Consider the following 17,523-nt stretch of genomic DNA (forward strand, 5'->3'; position numbering starts at 1 on the left):
TTGTACACAACATGCATTGATTGTCTGGGCAGCATGTGGGGTTGGGGGGGTGGGGGGGGGGGGGGGTGGGGTCAGTGGCGAGCGACTAAAACGGCGTGGTGCAGGCGCCAGCACATGCTAACAACAATGCATACAGGAAGTGACAACGGCAGGAGTGTGGATAATCTATTAGTGGGCACGCGGGCACGGCCTAGAGGATGCGAGTGAGCGACGAGTAACTCCTGCAATGTCAGTCATGTCCCGCGCGTCACGCACGAGATGATGAGCACGACGACCTGAATAAGCGCCCACATGAACGGCACCCAGGTGGACATGCTGAACCCGCCCGACGAGTAGACGGCCGCGAGGGCGAACCCCACGACTGTGCCGGAAACGAGGGCGACGAACGCCGCAATGACGCCCATGAGCAGGGGGATAATGAGGACGAGGTAGAGCGGGGGCCTTCGGCGGGCGCGGTGCCTCCTCCCCCGCGCGATCGAGCTCGCCGCGCTCGCCGCGCGCGAGATCGCCCCTACCAGCCCTCGGCGGGGGAGCAGCTCCATCTCGTCGTCCTTGCGCGGCGCGAAGAGCGTGCGGCTGAGCACGATGTTGGCGCTCGCGAGCGCCGCGCAGGCCAGGAACGTGCCGAGCAGGAGGATGAGCGTCCAGTAGAACGTGAAGCGCCAGATTGCTTTTGTCAGCGCGCATGGAGGGGGGAGGCGACGCACCCTCGGCATTGTGCAGAAAGTAGCCGCGCTGCTGGATCGTAGACGAGATAGACGGGTTGTAGAGCGACGGAAACTTGGGCACCGTGTAGTTGCGCGTCTCCTGCGGTCGTTAGCGGGCGCCGTGGGGGGGGGAGGGAGGCGCGGCGAGGCGCACCGTGGCGTCGTTGTCCGGGTCGAAGACGGACGAGACCTGCCCCATTGTGGGCGTGGCGAGAGGTCGAGTCGAGATAAGACACGGACGGACGGTGAGACGACGACGAGAAGAGCGATCGAGGCGGGCTAAGAAGTCGCTTGCCCGGCGGTCGGTCGCGGGACCAAACACCACCATGCCGATCACTGGCGACGACAACAACAAGCCAGCCAGCGACGGAGCGTGCAGTGAGCTCGCATGCAGCAGGATACGGGGCGAGCGGCGCGGCGTGTGAGCAACGGCCGACGGTGCGGCCGCGGTCGTGGTGGCGATGGCGGGGGACCCCGGCACCTGCAAGCTGACCACTGTCCACCTCCTCGCCTCGCCTCCCATCCGCCTCGTCTGACCTGCTCCACCCTCCTCCAGCCTACGCCCGCCCCACCCTCTCCAGCCTACGCCCGCCCCACCCAGTACATGCCATGCATCACGCCTATGCCTTCTTCCCCGCCCGGCGCTTCTTCAGCGCCTCCATGCGCGCCTTGAGGGCCACGACGCGCGAGTCGGCGTCTTCTCTGCACGGCGTCAGCTCCTTTCCCCCTTCGCAACACCCACTGTGCCCGCTGCTCGTCCTCGAGGCGCGCGACAATCTCCTCGCGCTCCTCGCGCTCGACGCGCGCCCGCCGCTCGGCCTCGCTCTCCTCTGGCTCTTCGGGCTCGGCCTCGGCCGCGTCCCCGTTCGCCGCTAGCAGCACCGGCGCCGCAGCGTACGACGCCACGCCCGGCGCGTCCTCCGTCTTCTTGTACGCCAGCCCCTTGCGCCGTGTTGGGGCGGCCGGCGCTGGTGCGGGCGCTGCCGGAGCCGGCGCCTCGTCGTCGTCGTTGAGCGATGCCAGGAAGTCGTCGAGCTCGGCGTCGCCCGTCGGTTCTGGCACGGCGGGCGCGGGCGCGGGCGCTGCCTCCGGAGCTGCTTCCTCGTCATCCACGCTCGGCTTGTTGCCCGCCGAGAAGAAGCCAGCGGGCAGGGACGGCCCGGCGTCGTCGTCGTCGCCGCCCTCGTCCTCGCTCCCATTCTCCACTCTCGCCCGCTTCGCGCTCTCGTCCCGCTCGCCCCCGCCGCGTCGCTTGGCCGCCTTGGCCGCCTGCGCCTTCTCGCGCGCCGCGCTCTGCCGGTGCTGCTTGGTGAGGAGGTGTGCGTCCCACTGGTTGACTGGGGTCAGCAAAGCTCGAAGGCCTGACCCACCTGGCACGGCGCAGATGGCGCACCGTAGCTGCCCGGCGGCCGTGTACGCCGCGTGCGGGTGCTCGACGCGCGCCGTCGCCTTGCGGGCGCGCAGGAGGGATTTGGCGTCCATCGGGGTAGGGTGGGGTGTGGGCGTGAGAGAAGGAAGGTAGAGGAGAATGACGAAAGGCGATGAGCGTGATGATGTCGCGAAATGTTGTTGGCGCGATGATGCTCAAAGTCGCCGGACCTGACGGGCGACGACATTGTTGTTGTATAAAGTCCACCACCCCCCACCCCGGCCTCACCCAAACACCATGAGGCCGTGGCCCCTGCTTCTGCTGCTCGCCCTCGCGGCCCTCGTCGCCGCCGACACCGAGATCGTCAACTTCCGCCTCCCCCTAACAGGCAAGGTGGTCGCGCCGCCGCGCGGCGCGGCGCTCGCCTCGTGAGTCCCCCCCCCCCCCGGCGCCCACTCACACCCAGCCTCACCGCGTCCCAGCGCCAGGCGGGACTGACCGTGTCCGACGCGCAGCCCGAGGTGTGGGTCGCGCTCGACCTCGAGGACAAGGGCAAGAGCTGGACCGCGCGGCTGTCGTGGCCTGGCAGTGTGGGTACCCCCGGCCCGCTCGCTCGCTCGCTGACGCTCACTCGCTAGTCGCCCACGCGCTTCGCGGCGCATATCCACCCCAGCGGTGCCGGCGGCGTCCTCCTCCACATAACCGCGGCCCCGCTCAGCCCGCGCATGCCGCACCCGCTGCTCCGCCGCGTCCGCGCCCTGTTCGGCGAGAACGAGAGCAAGAGCGACGACGACGCCGCGTCCACCCACTCGCACTCGTCCTGGACCAGCTGGGAGGACATTGGCCTCGTCAACTACAACTCGGCTGACCCGACGTCACCCGCCGACTGGCCGTTCCACACCGACTTTCACCTCGTGCTCGAGCCCCTCATCCTCGGCGTGCTCCCCGCCACGGCGGCCAGCGCCCTCGCCGCCATCGCACTCTTCGCGCTCGCGGGCGCCCTCATCGCCCCATACCTCATCCGCGCCCTGCGCCGCCTCATCCTCGGCCTCGAGGAGGACAAGGCCGCCGACGCGCCCGCTGCCGCCCTCTTCGCCAACATGGCCGCAAAGGCCAAGAGCGAGTGACGACGCTGACGCCACAAGACACATATCACATTGCCATGAGCCACACATATCATGTACACGCATGTATTAAAGTACCACTGCTGCCTCTACCCCCTCCATGTCGAGCGCCTCGGACGACGGCGAGCCGGCAGGTGCGCCCGCAGCGTGCACCTCGTCCGTAGGTGCCGCAGTGGACGCTTTGCGGCGAGCCTCTGTCGCTGCCGCTTCCCTTGCCGCGATGATGGGCCAGAATTCTTCCTCGTCGCTGATCGAGAACTGCGCGTCAGCCGCGTTTGGCACATTTACTCACCTCTGACTTGGTCTCGAGTGACGCCGGCATGGGCAGGCCGAACGGCGTCGCCAGGGTAATGCGAGTGCTCTCGCGTGTCTTCTTGCGCGCAATTAGACGCCCAGGCAGCACCCGGCCCTCGCTCTTCGCCTTGGCCGCGGCTTCAACCTTGGCGTTGGCAGCTATGGCCTCTTCGATGGCCTTCTCACGCCGCTGGGCCGCCTCGATGAGGCATGGTAGGCCCGAGGCCGTCTGCGGGGCAACAAAGCGCGGCCTCGTGTGCCGTGGTGATGGTGGTCGTACAGGTGATGGCTCGTGGTCGGCCGGCTCAACGTGCTCGATTTTGGGTATCTTTGCTGGTGGCGGTGCCGCCTTGCGTGGCGAGGCTACAGCTTTTCGTGGTGACGCCGCTGGCTTCTTCTCCAGCTTGGGGAATGCTAAAGTTGTCTGCTTCAACGCGAGCGCCGATATCCTGATGACGGGTTTTGGCGGTGGCTCGTCGGGCTCCTCGACCTTGATCGGCACCGGTGAGGCGGCCTTGACCGGCGTTACCTGCCTCTGCCGGCGCCGCGAGCTGCTCGCCCCCTCATCACGCAGCGCAGACACGCGGGGTGCTGGCGGCGGATCTGGCGTCGACATTGGAGGCGGTGACAAGGACGATGGCGCCGACGGGCTCGACACTCTGCTGTCATCGACAAGTCTTTGCCTTTGAGGTCAGCAGCGCTCCCCCAATCCCAACCTACTTCTTGTCATTGGGCAACAGCTGGTCATATCGCCGGAGAACCTCGACGCCCTCCTTGATGAGCTTGCGCCGGAGCCAGTCGACCCCCTCGGCCTCGAGCTTCCGCCGACCGCGCGACCACGACTCGCCGGCGTCAGTCCGCGCGAGAATCACGCTAACAACGCTCGTCCACTGTGGAGCAGGGAGGCTGCGGAGCAAGTCGACACGCGCACGCATCTTGTATCGCTCAAACTGGAGCTTCTCGCGCTCGCGAATCCGCTGTCGTCGCTCGAAGGCTTCAAACTTGCGGTGCAGGAGGGCATAGTGCTGATCCGAGACGTCCTCGATGAGCTGGCGGTCGTCAGAATGCCGCCCCACACAACTACCCACCTCTGATCCAACATTGCCCCGCCGCAGACGCTTCGTCGGGCTCTGCCCTGGCCCCGACGCGAGCTCCTCCTTTGCCTCCTCCTTGTCGTCTTCCCCGGCTCTGACCATGCGCCATACCGGCGTCTCTATTCGCGACTGGTCTGGCACCGTGCCGTTGCGTGTCGGAGAGCTCGCGCGTGACAGTGGCTTCGCACTCGCCTCGACCGTGTATATTGGCGGCGTGACCAGGGCGTAGGGCAGCGTTGTGAGCTGCAACGGCAAGTCATCAGGCGGAACCGTGTTGATGTCACCTGCAAACGGGCGTCAGTCCGCACCGTCCCACACAAAGGCCAGCATAACGCCAGTACCCACCCCAGCGCTCGAGCCAGTCGACGACCATTTCCTCAATGTCGCGGATACCCTCTGCGCCTCCGCCCGCCGCACGGCGGATGCGTGCGGGGAGGACGCGGCGGCCGCGCTCCGGCTCGGCAGCGGCGCGCGCCTTGCCCTTGTGCTTGCCGGCGAGCATGGCGGACACGGGGGACGCGGCCGACGTCGGCGTGAGGGAAGACGAGGCGTCGGACCCGGCGTCGACAGGCGACGAGACCGCGAGGTGGGTCAGTCCGAGGATCGGGTGATGGGCGCTGCTGCTGCCGCTGCCGCTGCTGCTGCCCGGTGCATCGGGCCCCGAGGCCGCAGCGCGCGGCGAGGCCCGAGCAGGCATGTGTCGGTCGCCTGCGCTGGTGTACAGGAGCCGGTGGGGGCCGAGCTGGGTGCCGGCTGGCTGGGTCGAGGGTGTTGCTGTCGGCGTTGGTTGGTTTGTGAAGTGACCGCAGCCAGGGTCGGCGACGGAGGGAAGGATTGAGTCGGTGGTGAGCGGCGGCGGCGGGCGGCAGCGAACGGGCGGCAGCACGCGACGGGGCGTCATCAACAAGTCGAGTCTGGGCCGCCTTGTGGGTCGACCACCCGTCGGTCATTGTCAAGCGACGACACGATGCATGCATTTCTGCTTTGCTCTTCATCTCGTCTACATTACTTCAGCTAGACAACAATCACAATGCCCCTCATCGAGTCGTTGTGCGTGTCGAGGCAATAGTCACGCCGTGGCCCCTCTCGCCTCCACCACTGGCCACTGTCTTACTAACCACCTAGTGCCCCCCACGCTCTCAAGCTCGCCGGCGCCGAGGCGCCCAAGTTCCTCGTCTTCTTCTCGAGCAAGGTCGACGGCCGTCTCTGGTGTGGTGTGAGTGGCCAGAGTGCATGCAGGCTCGTCGGCTTGGTGTAGCCCACAGCTTGTCTTCCCGCCCTTGTCAACAACCACTGACACACCTCAGGACTGCCGCAACACGGACGCCGTGGTCCAGGAGACGTTTGGCGGCGCCGACAAGCCCAGTGAGTACATGGCTGCTGGTGCTCGGTGCGCACTGACACGGACCAGAGGCCGTCCTCTACTGGGTCGGCAACATCCCCGAGTGCGTCGGTGTGCGCGGTGTCGGCTCGCCGCGGTGCCGTGCTAACCTAGGACAGGTGGAAGGACCCCAAGAACCAGGCGCGCACCGAGTGGAAGATCACCAACATCCCCACCATTGTGCGCCTCGACGAGAGCGTGAGTGGACGGAACGGGGACTCGCGGGCTCGACTGACCCCGCCAGGGCAAGGAGGTCGCGCGCATTGTCGAGGGCGACCTGCTCGACAAGGCCAAGCTCAAGGGTATCCTCGAGCAGTAGTGGTCTGTAGATCGTGCACGAATGCAAGGATTCGTGTGGAGGGGACGGAGCGGCGGGCTCGGGGCGAGGAGACACCCATCGCACGGAGTGGCTCACACTCGTCTTGCCGCCGCGCCACATCACTGCGCGGGCCACTGCCATGCATGTCTCTGTCTTTCTCCTTGATGTCCATTCTTCCTGTACATGCCCCCCCGAAGACCACTCTGTCCGCTTCTCAACTCATCGCAGCAGGCAAAGGAATCACGGCCATCCCGGGGCCCCGCCTCACGACCGCGCAATGATCGCGCGTGTCCCGTCGCGATTTGTTGCTCCTGACAGCCTCATCTCGTCGTTCGATCACTCGCCCAACTCTCCATCCCCAATGGTGTGCCCGTACACCACGACGATGCGCGCGCTCGCGCAGCTGCAGGCGTGGCGCGACGCCCTGCTGGCCCTCACGCTCGGCGAGGTCTGGACGGCGGTCTACAACCCGCCCGACAAGCCGTGGAAGCAGGCGCTGCTGGTGATCGCGCTCGTGTCCAAGCTGCCGGCGCTGTACGCGTGGTGGGCGGCGCGGCGTGTGTCCAAGCGCGTCGTGGACTTTGAGTGGCCCGCGCCCGAGGTAAGCCGCACGCCTGGCCGTGCTGACGCGCAGCAATCCGACCCCGACTGGACGGGCAAGGTCATTGCCCACCCCGACCTGTTCGCGCACGAGCGCGACCTCACCCTCCTGCCCCGCGGCGCCGTCAACCCCGGCGAGTATGTGACGTGCTACGACCCGTCGACGGGCAGCCACATCGCGACGCTCAAGCTCGACTCGGGCGCGGCCGTCGCGGCCAAGGTCGCTGCCGCGGACGCGGCGCAGCGCGCGTGGGCGACGACGACGTTCGCCCAGCGCCAGAGCCTGCTCCGCAGCCTCAAGGCGTGGATCCTGCGCGACATGGACGCGATTGTCGACGTCGCCTGCCGCGATACCGGCAAGACGCGTGTCGACGCCGTGTTCGGCGAGATCCTCACGACGTTCGCCAAGATCGACTGGCTGCTCAAGCACGGCGAGAAGGCGCTCCAGCCCGAGACGCGGTCCGGCAGCCTGCTCCTCGCGCACAAGATCTCAAAGGTGCGTACAGTGGTTTTGTTGGGCTGACGCCCGCCAGGTTCACTACGTCCCGCTTGGAACCGTCGCCGCGCTCGTGTCGTGGAACTACTCGTTCCACAACGCGCTGTCGCCCATCCTCGCCGCCCTCTTCTCGGGGAACACGATCGTCGTCAAGTGCTCAGAGCAGGTGGCCTGGTCGTCCGAGTGGTTCATTGGCGGCGTCAAGCAGTGCCTCCAGGCCAGCGGGTTCAGCCCCGACGTTGTCCAGCTCGTCGTCTGCCTGCCCGACGTCGCCGAGACGCTCACGCGCAACCCGACCATCCGGCACATCACTTTTATCGGCAGCGAGCCCGTAGGGCGCAAGGTCGCGCTCGCCGCGGCTGAGAACCTGCTCCCGACGTGCATCGAGCTCGGCGGCAAGGACCCGGCCTTCATCCTGCCCTCGGCCAACTTCCAGTTCTTTGCGAGCACCTGGATGCGCGGGGCCTTGTGAGTCGGCGCTGTCTGCACGAAACTCACCCCACAGCCAATCCGCCGGCCAAAACTGCATCGGCATCGAGCTCTTCCTCGTCCCGCGTGCGCGGCAGGAAGAGTTCATCAGCCTCCTCCTCCCCCGCGTGCAGGCGCTCCGCGTCGGCACAGACGTCGGCTCGCTCATCTCACACGCGCCAATCAAGCGCCTCGAGCGCATCATCCAGGCCGCGCAGGCGCAGGGCGCGCGCCTCCTCGCCGGCGGCAGCGCGTACCACCACCCCGAGCGGCCGCAGGGCGCCTACTTTGAGCCGACGCTCATCGCCGACGTGACCCTCGACATGGAGATTGCGACCGAGGAGCTCTTCTCGCCCGTCATGACGGTCGTGCCGTACGACGACATTGACACGGCGCTCGAGCAGCTGCGCAACTCGCGCTTCGGCCTCGGCGGAAGCGTGTACGGCAAGGCCAAGGGCGAGTGCATGCGTGTCGCCGACGCGCTGCAGTGCGGCATGGTGTCGCTCAACGAGTGCGTGTATCCGCGCAGCCGCGCTGACAAACCCAGCTTTGGCGTCTTCTACCTCAACCAGGACATGCCGTTCGGCGGCGTCAAGGCGTCGGGCCACGGGCGCTTTGCCGGGCCCGAGGGCGTGCGCGGGCTGTGCGCGCCCAAGGCCGTCATCGAGGACCGCTGGTTCCGCGTCATCCAGACGACGATTCCCAGGCCTGTTGGTGAGTGAGGCAGTGGCGGCTGGCGCTGACTGGCCAGACTTCCCCCTGCCCGCCGGCGACAAGCCGTGGACGTTCCTCAAGGGCCTCGTGCGCTTCGCGTACGGCGCCGGCAGCGCGCGCCTCGGCGGCCTGTTCGACGTGATCCGCACGGCCGCGACGGCGTAGGACGTGCATTAGAGACTGGATTCATAGCATGGGCGGTATCTATCAGATGCAGGTGATTAGGTGGATGTGGCGGGTGGCGTGGTGATGTGGCGGTGGTCGTCGGGCGGGGTGGCGGCGGCCATCACGCGTGCGTCTGCCTCAGGCTCAGGCGACTGTGCCGGGCGCGGCGTGATGGTGCCGGGCGAGGCGGCGAGCACAGCCGGACTGAAGGGGGCAGACGCGGTGCGGGCGTCGTCGGGCGCGTCAGGCGCGTCGGGCACACTAGCCTCGGAGGGCACGAGGCGGCGGCGCTGCGAGCCCGAGCCCGAGCCGTCCGAGCCCGACGCGAGCGCGCTGCGCACGCTCCCGCCGAACACGCTGACGCCCTCCTCGTCGAGCACCTGGCGCGCGTCCTCGATAATGGCGGCGAGGTTGTCGTCGTCAAAGATTGCGACGTCGGGGCGGTGGTCGACGTGCCGCGCGCGGTCGATGGCGCGGACGACTTCGAGCACGAGCGACAGCGTCGTCGGCGTGAGGTGCAGCGGGCCGCTGGTGCCGGCGACCGTGATGCCGTGGGTGTGCGCGGGCGTGGGGGTGGGCAGCGGTGGTGGTACTCGTGCTCCGAGCTGTGCGCGGACTCGTGCTGGCTGTGCGAGTCGTGCTCCGAGGCGCTGTGGTGGGCAGAGTCGTGGTCGTGCTCCGAGGCGTGGCGGGTCTCGTGCTCGCTGCCGTCGTGCTGGTGGTGCTGCTCGTGATGGTGGTGCTGGTGGTGCTGCTGCCCGTCGACACCGTGCGCGTGTGCGGCCTCGGGTTGCTCTTGAAGGCGGGTCGCCTCAAGCTCGTGGCCGGCGCCCATCGCCGGGGTGTGTGGCGTCGAGCCCGTATGCAGCGACGAGCCCTGCTCCGCCTTGACCTGGGCCACGACCGCACGCAGGCTGTCCATCTCGGCGCGCAGCTCGCGCATGTGCTCGACGAGGCCCGGCCCCTCGTGTTGCACCGGCTGGCCCGTGGCCGCCACCACGCCGTCGAACAGCATGCGCTGGATCTCGGCACGCACAAACTCGGTCCACTCGTGGTCGGGCGCCTCGACACCGGGGTGGGCCTCCCACTCGGCCAGGCACGCGCCGCCGTCGTCGTCGGCAAACGCGTACTTGAGCGTCGTGGAGAAGCTGCGCGCCGGCGGAGGCGACGCGCTCACCCACCCCGCCGGCGGACCAGACACGACGCGCGTGCCGTCCGGATACTCGACCGTCGTGGTCGTGCGCTCGCTGCCTGCGTGCGAGCCGCGGCGGCGCGGGGGCCTCCCGAGCCCGATCGTGCCGCTGGCGCCGGCGGCGCGCGGCGTGTTCGCCGGCACGGGGAACGGCGGCGGCGTAGAGTACCGCTCGTCCCAAGCGCCGGGGATGTGCTTTGGCGTGCTGGGCGTGCGCGCCGCCCCGGTCCACAGCGGCGCCGTGAACACCGTGTCGGCTGGCGACGAGGCGCGCGAGCGCGCAGTCACCATGCACACCGTGTCCGTGTCGCTCTCGCCGTCGATGCTGAGGGCGAGTGCTGGGGGCCTGGCGCGGGGCGTGGGCGGCATTGCGGGGGTTGGGGGAGGAGTGGGCGAGAGTGAATGGCAAGTGTTGAAGGATGTAGTTGTGAGAGGTGGTGTGTCGTGGGTGGGTTGCAGCTCGGTGTCATTGTCGCCCGTCGCACACACGACATGCGAGCGCACAAACAAGACGAGGCCCGAGCGGGCAAGCTGCTGCCAGTGCGAGCGGCGAGGGTGCGACTCGTTGCATGTGTGCACGAGGTGCGAGCCGGCGTACGCGCGTGCATTGGTGCATGCACCGTTGCACACACACACCCACACGCTGCATCGCACCAGAGTGCAGAGTGCATCGCATGCCCATGCGCCCTCGACGCGCCTGACTTGTCTTAACGGACGTCGCACCGCCCTCCAGCATCCTGCAATGGTGCCGCCGTCGCTTGACGGTACTGGGTCTCTGCTGTTGACACTTGCGTTACTTCACGTCTGGCTGACTGAAGTCGAAGGGTCCTCGGTTCGAGTCCGGCACTGGCCACGCAAGTTTAGCAATGAGAGTCATGCTTTCCCTCACCGTGGGGAGATGCCAGGATTAGCTCTGTAACTATGGTCTGGCCAGCGGTACCACACATTGCACAATGGATCCGAGAGATCAGCCCATGGGTCCTAGGACCGGCGAGAGCCAAACATGCGTTGAGATCTTTTTGCATTGGGTCGTGGTAGAGGTGTGGTGGTTGTGGCGGGGTCAGCGGTGGTGAGCAAGACGCGTGTCAGTGGACAACCTCCACCCGTCATAGTGTGAGTATACCACCGCGCCAAAGTCGCCGCAGAATGCCAGAGGCATGAGAACACGCGAGTGTGTACTGAGCGGCGCGGCCTATATACTTGGCCTCGATGTCACCCGTCGGGTTGCGAAGGTGAGAACGGTCGGGGTTGGCGAGGTGGGGGCGGTGACGCGCTCGGCCACCCCTGTGCTGCTGAGAACGTTGTTGCAATGCAACGGGGTGTGTTGCTACGCTCTCAACGAACACAATGCACATGCATAGACGTGCTCGTGTGATGTGTAAGCATCGTGCATGCAGCTGAGCGAGCGAGCGTCCAAAGTCGCACTCTACTCGCCTTGCTCGACCCACCCCGCCCACCCTCCTCCACCTTCCTCCCAAGTGGAGGTCGTCGACGTCGTAAACAATGACGTCAGGGGTTTACGGGATCAGAAGAGTGTGGAGCGGCTGCAGAGCGGGGCGAACCGAGACGAGAGGCGACAGTTGGAATCGATGTGCACGCGAGCAGTCGTCTGCGGGACGATCAACGTCGGCGAGGTGGAGTGGACGCCATCGCGTGACCTCGTCCGAGTTGCGGGATAACTCGACCAGGCAGCAGACGAGTTGGAGCAGAGTGAAGTATCGCACTTGCTCTGCCGAGGCCATGACACACACGTCCGGCCGAAAGCGTCGCCGTGCCTGGCGATAAGATTCCGTCTGGATCGGTCGGTCGGTCGGTCTTGTCTCGGTGGGGGAGGGAGGGCACATTCTAGCTGCTTTGAGCAGCAACGACGCAACGACGATCATGTGGACCGGCGTGCGGCATGCATGTCAGGCTGGAGTACCTACTGCCGGCGGGCAGACCCCGCTCATGTGATGGATGGCATCAGTCGACGCTCGAGTCGAGGGCGGGCGGGCCAATGCCCGCGTGCAGCAGAGATAGCGCTAGCTGGGCGAGAGCTCGAGAGCTCACGCACGCACACCCGTCGCTCTCGCGTGGGAGCAAAATGAATTGTCCACCGCTCGGGTCGCGGCCGAGACTCTGCTGCGACATACGTCAGATAATAGGCGCGAGCCGACGAGACGAACGAGACGGTCACGTCGGCCGCCCGGCTTCCACTCCCTCGCCTCGCCTCGTCTAGCCCTCCCTCGCCCTTGCCCGCCCATTCCGCGGAGCGCAGCGCGACCAAATACATCCAAGGTACACAGCCTATTTCGGCACTCTCCCCCACCGCAACCGCAGTCGCCGCCGCCACTGGCGCCTCGCAAGTATGGGGAGCGGGGAAGGTGGGCGCAGGGGGTGGTGCCATGGCACGGCGAGGCGGCGATGGCACCTGCCCCCACCACCCTGGGTCCATGGCCAGAACAGGGGGGCAGTGTGGAGAAGTAGCCGCCGCAGCGTGGGGAGGGAACGGGGAGCTGGAGCAACTGATGCCACCGAGTCAACTCTATTGACGCTGTTTGCTGCCTCGACGTGTCACCGGGACAGGGGAGCACGTTCCAGCATGGCAGCGTTGCACTTGCCCCCCACCATCGGTTGCTCTAGTGAGACATGGCGGGCCAAGGGGCAATAGCGATTAGTGATTAGGTGGAGTGGGGTGGGGTGGGTGGGTGGTGTGGGGTGGTGTGATATGGCATGCGAGGCGCGACAGACGATGCATGGGCGACGCCGTCTTGTTTACTCACAGGTCCACAGGTCACGCTGGCTGACGACCTCTTTGGGCAAGGTTGCGCGATAGAGAAGCAGCGGCAGTCGCTCGTGCTCGCCAGCCTGCATGCATGTGCTTGGCTGCATGCTCGTCACTGCCGCCCGGCCGTCCCCATTGTTGTTGTTGTTGTTGCCCCACGCGTATGTAGTCGTCTCATGCTATCCGGCGCTACGAGTCGAGTGATAGGCCGCGACTGCCTGCCGCGACTGTCGCAATAGCGCGTTGAGTGGGAGAGGAGGGGGTGAGGTGCGTGCTTGAGTCGCCTTGGCTCGCCCGCCTTGTTGTCTCCAGCCCCTTGCGTCTGCTGCCTTATCGACCGACGATCGGGTCCGCATCAGGCAGACTCGCCCTGGCGGCGTACCCACCCCAGGCGGTCCCCCCCCTTGTATTCATCGCTCACTTTATATTATTATTGCTTTACAACAGCACGCAACCGTTCGTAACACTGTCACCTTTACTCGCGACTGTCGTTGTCGTCGTCGCTCTCGCCAGCATCGACAACAGCTGCGCGCACAACTCTTACACACTGCACACAACACGCAAGTCCGTGCTGCCTTCTTCCTTGCTCCCCACCACCACCACCGCTCCCCCTCTCACCCACCACCACCACATTCGTCATTCGATTCCACCCACCCACCCCGGCCTCTTCCCGCCACCGCCGCCACCCCCTCTTCACCGCCGCGTATCCATCATCACTTGACTCGATCTCGCGCCCCGCCCCCCCTCCCCCTGCCTTGCCTTGCCTTAACGACCTCGCCACCCCTCTTATCCCCGGACTTGGGCACACCTCAACCCTGCACCCAACGCACGCACCAACGCACCCGCCCCCGTCCACCTCGGACGCGCCGTCACACACCAGACTGCGCTTGTATCACATCACTCTCTCCCTTGCACTGCACACAGCAATACACAACTAGTCGACGCGCGCGCCGCAACATTCCACTTCGCCCTACCTCCTTCCTCCCTCCCTCACCCCCCTGCCCGTTCGACGCCGCCCCGCCGCCGCCGCCTGCCCGCCCCCATTCGACGCAACGCCCACGCATACGCGCCCACGGCGACCTAATCTCACGGCTGCCCCATACAATCGAATGACTCGCAATCCAGCCCTGTGACCAGACGGGCTTGCCTTCCCTCACTTCACTCTGGCGCCAAGACGGTATCCTACACACACGTTAGCCTCTGTCATCATCTGGCACAACACTACACATCAGCCGCATCGCGGCATTGCTCCTTCCCCCAACCTCCCCTCGTCAATCACGCCGACATGCCAGCTGAGGACGAGGTAGCGCGCAAGCGCGATAGCGAGACTAGCGGCAGTCATTCCACTCGCCACCGCGAACGCATAGGCAACTATGTCGTCGGCGTCGAGATTGGCCGTGGTAGCTTTGCGACAGTGTACAAGGGACACCGCTCCGTGAGTCAATGCCCCCCCACACACACCCTTCCCTCGGCGCGCTTATCAGTGCTGACGATATCGTTCGCTTCGACCCACGCCCCGTCCATCGCCATATCACTCTCTCTCTCTCTCGACGTGACCACCGGTACCTTTGAGCAGAAGTCCAAGGTCCCTGTCGCGATCAAGGCGGTCTCGCGCCAAAAGCTCACGAGCAAGCTGCTTGATAATCTCGAGAGCGAGATCAACATTCTCAAGGCCATTAGCCATCGCAACATTGTCGCGCTGATCGATTGCTTCGTGAGTAGACGTCTGGCGTCTTGCCTCGTCCCGCCCGACTCCAACGCGCAATGATTGACGCAATCTCAGAAAAACGACACACATATCTACCTCGTCATGGAGTACTGTTCTGGCGCCGATCTGTCCATCTATCTGAAGAACCGCGGTCGGATCGAGACCCTCGACTTTGTCCCCAGGGTGTATGAATCCGGCATGGTCGCGTCGAGGACAGAGGGCAAGGTCTTCTGGCCACATCCGGCGACCGGTGGTCTCGACGAGCGAGTAACACGCTGCTTCCTTGGCCAACTTGGTGAGTAGTCCCTCTTGCCACTTGGAACCATCTGACCCCATCAGCCGAAGCCGTCAAGTTCCTTCGCTCGCAGGACTTGATTCATCGCGATATTAAGCCCCAGGTGAGTTGGACACACAATCTGTCGTCGCGCCACCCTGCTCATGCACCACACAGAACCTCCTCCTTCAGCCCCCCACTGCGACGGAAGTCTCCGAGGGTCACCCGCTAGGAATCCCCATCCTCAAGGTAGCCGACTTTGGGTTCGCCCGCATTCTGCCAGCCGCGGCAATGGCAGAAACCCTTTGCGGCTCGCCACTCTACATGGCCCCAGAGATTCTGAGATACGAAAAGTACGACGCTAGGGCAGATCTGTGGTCAATTGGCGCTGTCCTCTACGAGATGGCAGTGGGACGCTCTCCATTCAGAGCTCCAAACCATGTCGAGCTGTTGCGAAGAATCGAGCGGGGCGATGACCGAATCAAGTTCCCAGACGAGTCATCTCGCGCTCCAACTCCCGCCGCTGACGGCTCCGCACCGGCCCCCATTATCCCAGTCTCGGCAGACATCAAGCAGCTGATTCGCAGCCTCCTCAAGCGCCACCCGTCTCAGCGTATGGGTTTCGACGACTTCTTTGCCTGCGGCGTCTGGGATGGCTTTATGGTCGAGTCGGTGGCGGATGTGAGCACCAGCATCGACGTGTCGACCGACAGCTCGGACGCGGGATACTACAGCCCCCACCAAGACCTCGACCTGAGTGCAGAGCGGGAGCGCCAGCTGCTCACCCCAGCACTAGTTCCACCTTCCCCAGCATCACCGACACGCGGCCAGGCCATGGTGAAGCGCACAGGGTCAGGACACAACATCTCGCGCCCAGGCAGTACTGTGCCCACACCGGTGACAACGCCTGCACGACCGCCCTCTGTGCGCCGCTCAGAGCCCAAGTACTACGTTGGCGATGAGCCCGCGGAACCCAGCCCTCCTTCGCCTTCGCCAACCGGGGGATCTCCAGCTGTCCCTCGCCCGATTGGCTCGTCCTTTGCGACGCCTGGCCGCGTATCGCCACGCATGGAGCGCGCTGGGAGCAGCGCCGATGACGTCCCAGTCGTCACGCCTCCGGGGCCACTGCATGCGCTACGACCTGTCATCGGCAGTTCACCGCTTGCAGCAACGCCTCCGATTACAGTAACGGGCAAGGATGACGCTGCACTCGGTGCTAGCGACTCGGTTGGAAGAGAATACGTCGTGGTGGAGAAGCGCACGGTCGAGATCAACGAGCTGGCCGACGAGCTTGAACAGCAGACTTCCAGGCGGCCCTCCGTCGGCGCTGTGGTCCGCAAGACAAGCATGGTCTCTCGCCCTGTGTCAACCTTCCGTCCAACCGGCTCGAGCCCGCCAACTCCTCAGCCTTCGCAGCTTACAGCGGCATCCTACTCCCCACCATTCGCCTTTGGCACGACGCCACCTCCATTCGCTGTACCGGCTGTCCGCCAGACCATTGTTCCACGTTCGCGACAGCCGTCGCTCCCCGGCACGCCCACGGTGTTCCCACCGCCTGGGACGTATGCTATTTCACCCGACCGCCACTCGGCGTCCCCATCGTCGTTGCCTGCAAACGCTCTCGCACGTGTGCTCACAAATACTGCCGTGCGTCTGCTCAATTCGTCGGCCAACACGGCGGCAACTGCGATAGCACGGGCCACCGGGACTTCCACCAAGAAGTGGCCACTAGTGGAACGATCTGGTGAGATTGACCCCGATGAGGGCATTATTCTCGACTTTTTGGAAGATACCGCTCGCAAGGCCTACGTCCTCTTTGATCTCGCCGACCAGCGTCTACTGCTTTGGTCGCAGACATCGAGGCAGCCGTCGTCGATATCGTCGGCGACCATTACGTCGACCACCCCACCCAGCACGAACGCGCCCCCGTTCTCCGTGCCACCAGTCTCGATAACCGGCAGACGCAAGTCGTCGGCGTCCTCGACAAGCAGTGATATTCTTGCTCTGAGACAGCAAGAAGCAGCTGCCGGTGATGCGTGCGCTCTCTACTTCAAGTCGCTTGCGTTCATCTGCGCGGGACATGAGCGCTTCAAGCAGTACTGGGAGGCTCGCTCCACTCGTAATGTCGAGTACCAGACCAGCGCCGAGCTGAATGAGCGTGAGTTCTGAGTGTTGTCCACGGCGCAACAATCGTGGCTGACGTTGCAGTCGTTCAGTGGTTCCGTGCACGCTTCAACGAGGTGTACGAGAAGGCTGAATGGACCAAGGCCCGCTGCGCCGACGAGCTGCCCTATGTCGATCGCCTCGTGCACGACCGCGCCCGTGACATCTCCCGCCAGTCTGCGCAGGCCGAGCTCCTCGGCGACCTGGCCGCTGCCGAAGACGGCTACGAGAATGCCATGTGGCTACTTGACACCCTCCTGGACGATGCAATGTACGAGGGTGTCAAGCTGCGTAACGAAGACCGCCTCCTCTTTGAGCATCGTAAGTGTTGTGCGTGGCTGTTGGATGAGTTTTGCTTACCCTCCAGTCATTGGGTCCATCCGCGACCGCCTTGATGGCGTGCGGCGCAAGCTTGATGCCAGCCGCACCAAATGAGCAATGGACTGTGCTTGTTTTCTTACGACTTTTGGTTCCAACAACAACAACTGGCCCGCCCCCCTTTCCGAACGTTCGACTCTGTCCAGCTCCAAACATGACCCTCCTGCCTGCGAGGTGACACTACCTTTATCATTCACCACTCCACCCTGCACCTTCCACCACCCAATCAATCGATACAGCCATACTCGGGCTGCCCCAGCAGACGAGTCTTAGAATCCACGTCCATCTCAGTGTTGTCCATTCCCATCTCATT

General features: G+C 65.2%; 8 protein-coding genes across 8 annotated transcripts; 4 read left to right on the plus strand and 4 right to left on the minus strand.

Moving 5' to 3' along the window:
* Nucleotides 1-190: 190 nt before the first annotated feature.
* Nucleotides 191-906, minus strand: Q8F55_000312 (uncharacterized protein; the record flags this gene model as incomplete). The annotated part of the gene is made up of 4 exons (XM_069348965.1): nt 191-221; nt 256-670; nt 708-807; nt 862-906. 4 exons carry the CDS (start codon nt 904-906, stop codon nt 191-193), a joined length of 591 nt encoding a protein of 196 aa, XP_069212509.1.
* A 421-nt stretch (nt 907-1,327) lies between these two features.
* On the minus strand, nt 1,328-2,189 carry Q8F55_000313 (uncharacterized protein; the record flags this gene model as incomplete). Its single annotated transcript, XM_069348966.1, has 3 exons — nt 1,328-1,409; nt 1,450-2,044; nt 2,078-2,189. 3 exons carry the CDS (start codon nt 2,187-2,189, stop codon nt 1,328-1,330), a joined length of 789 nt encoding a protein of 262 aa, XP_069212510.1.
* A 184-nt stretch (nt 2,190-2,373) lies between these two features.
* Nucleotides 2,374-3,203, plus strand: Q8F55_000314 (uncharacterized protein; the record flags this gene model as incomplete). The annotated part of the gene is made up of 3 exons (XM_069348967.1): nt 2,374-2,504; nt 2,543-2,666; nt 2,715-3,203. The coding sequence occupies 3 exons, from the start codon at nt 2,374-2,376 to the stop codon at nt 3,201-3,203; spliced, it is 744 nt and encodes a 247-aa protein (XP_069212511.1).
* Nucleotides 3,204-3,269: 66 nt separating this feature from the next.
* On the minus strand, nt 3,270-5,090 carry Q8F55_000315 (uncharacterized protein; the record flags this gene model as incomplete). The annotated part of the gene is made up of 5 exons (XM_069348968.1): nt 3,270-3,458; nt 3,493-4,177; nt 4,215-4,543; nt 4,583-4,872; nt 4,934-5,090. The coding sequence occupies 5 exons, from the start codon at nt 5,088-5,090 to the stop codon at nt 3,270-3,272; spliced, it is 1,650 nt and encodes a 549-aa protein (XP_069212512.1).
* Nucleotides 5,091-5,618: 528 nt separating this feature from the next.
* On the plus strand, nt 5,619-6,288 carry Q8F55_000316 (uncharacterized protein; the record flags this gene model as incomplete). Its single annotated transcript, XM_069348969.1, has 6 exons — nt 5,619-5,638; nt 5,714-5,804; nt 5,896-5,953; nt 6,000-6,033; nt 6,089-6,167; nt 6,214-6,288. The coding sequence occupies 6 exons, from the start codon at nt 5,619-5,621 to the stop codon at nt 6,286-6,288; spliced, it is 357 nt and encodes a 118-aa protein (XP_069212513.1).
* A 277-nt stretch (nt 6,289-6,565) lies between these two features.
* Nucleotides 6,566-8,731, plus strand: MSC7 (Meiotic Sister-Chromatid recombination aldehyde dehydrogenase; the record flags this gene model as incomplete). Its single annotated transcript, XM_069348970.1, has 5 exons — nt 6,566-7,384; nt 7,422-7,852; nt 7,890-8,363; nt 8,400-8,566; nt 8,604-8,731. 5 exons carry the CDS (start codon nt 6,566-6,568, stop codon nt 8,729-8,731), a joined length of 2,019 nt encoding a protein of 672 aa, XP_069212514.1.
* A 56-nt stretch (nt 8,732-8,787) lies between these two features.
* On the minus strand, nt 8,788-10,292 carry Q8F55_000318 (uncharacterized protein; the record flags this gene model as incomplete). Its single annotated transcript, XM_069348971.1, has 2 exons — nt 8,788-9,259; nt 9,325-10,292. The coding sequence occupies 2 exons, from the start codon at nt 10,290-10,292 to the stop codon at nt 8,788-8,790; spliced, it is 1,440 nt and encodes a 479-aa protein (XP_069212515.1).
* Nucleotides 10,293-13,972: 3,680 nt separating this feature from the next.
* On the plus strand, nt 13,973-17,267 carry ATG1 (Serine/threonine-protein kinase; the record flags this gene model as incomplete). Its single annotated transcript, XM_069348972.1, has 7 exons — nt 13,973-14,122; nt 14,264-14,401; nt 14,471-14,690; nt 14,735-14,793; nt 14,847-16,827; nt 16,878-17,153; nt 17,200-17,267. 7 exons carry the CDS (start codon nt 13,973-13,975, stop codon nt 17,265-17,267), a joined length of 2,892 nt encoding a protein of 963 aa, XP_069212516.1.
* Nucleotides 17,268-17,523: the final 256 nt, after the last annotated feature.

This window comes from Vanrija albida (genome assembly GCF_041260175.1).
Source record: "Vanrija albida strain AlHP1 chromosome Unknown contig_1, whole genome shotgun sequence".
Classification (NCBI taxonomy): Eukaryota; Fungi; Basidiomycota; class Tremellomycetes; order Trichosporonales; family Trichosporonaceae; genus Vanrija; species Vanrija albida.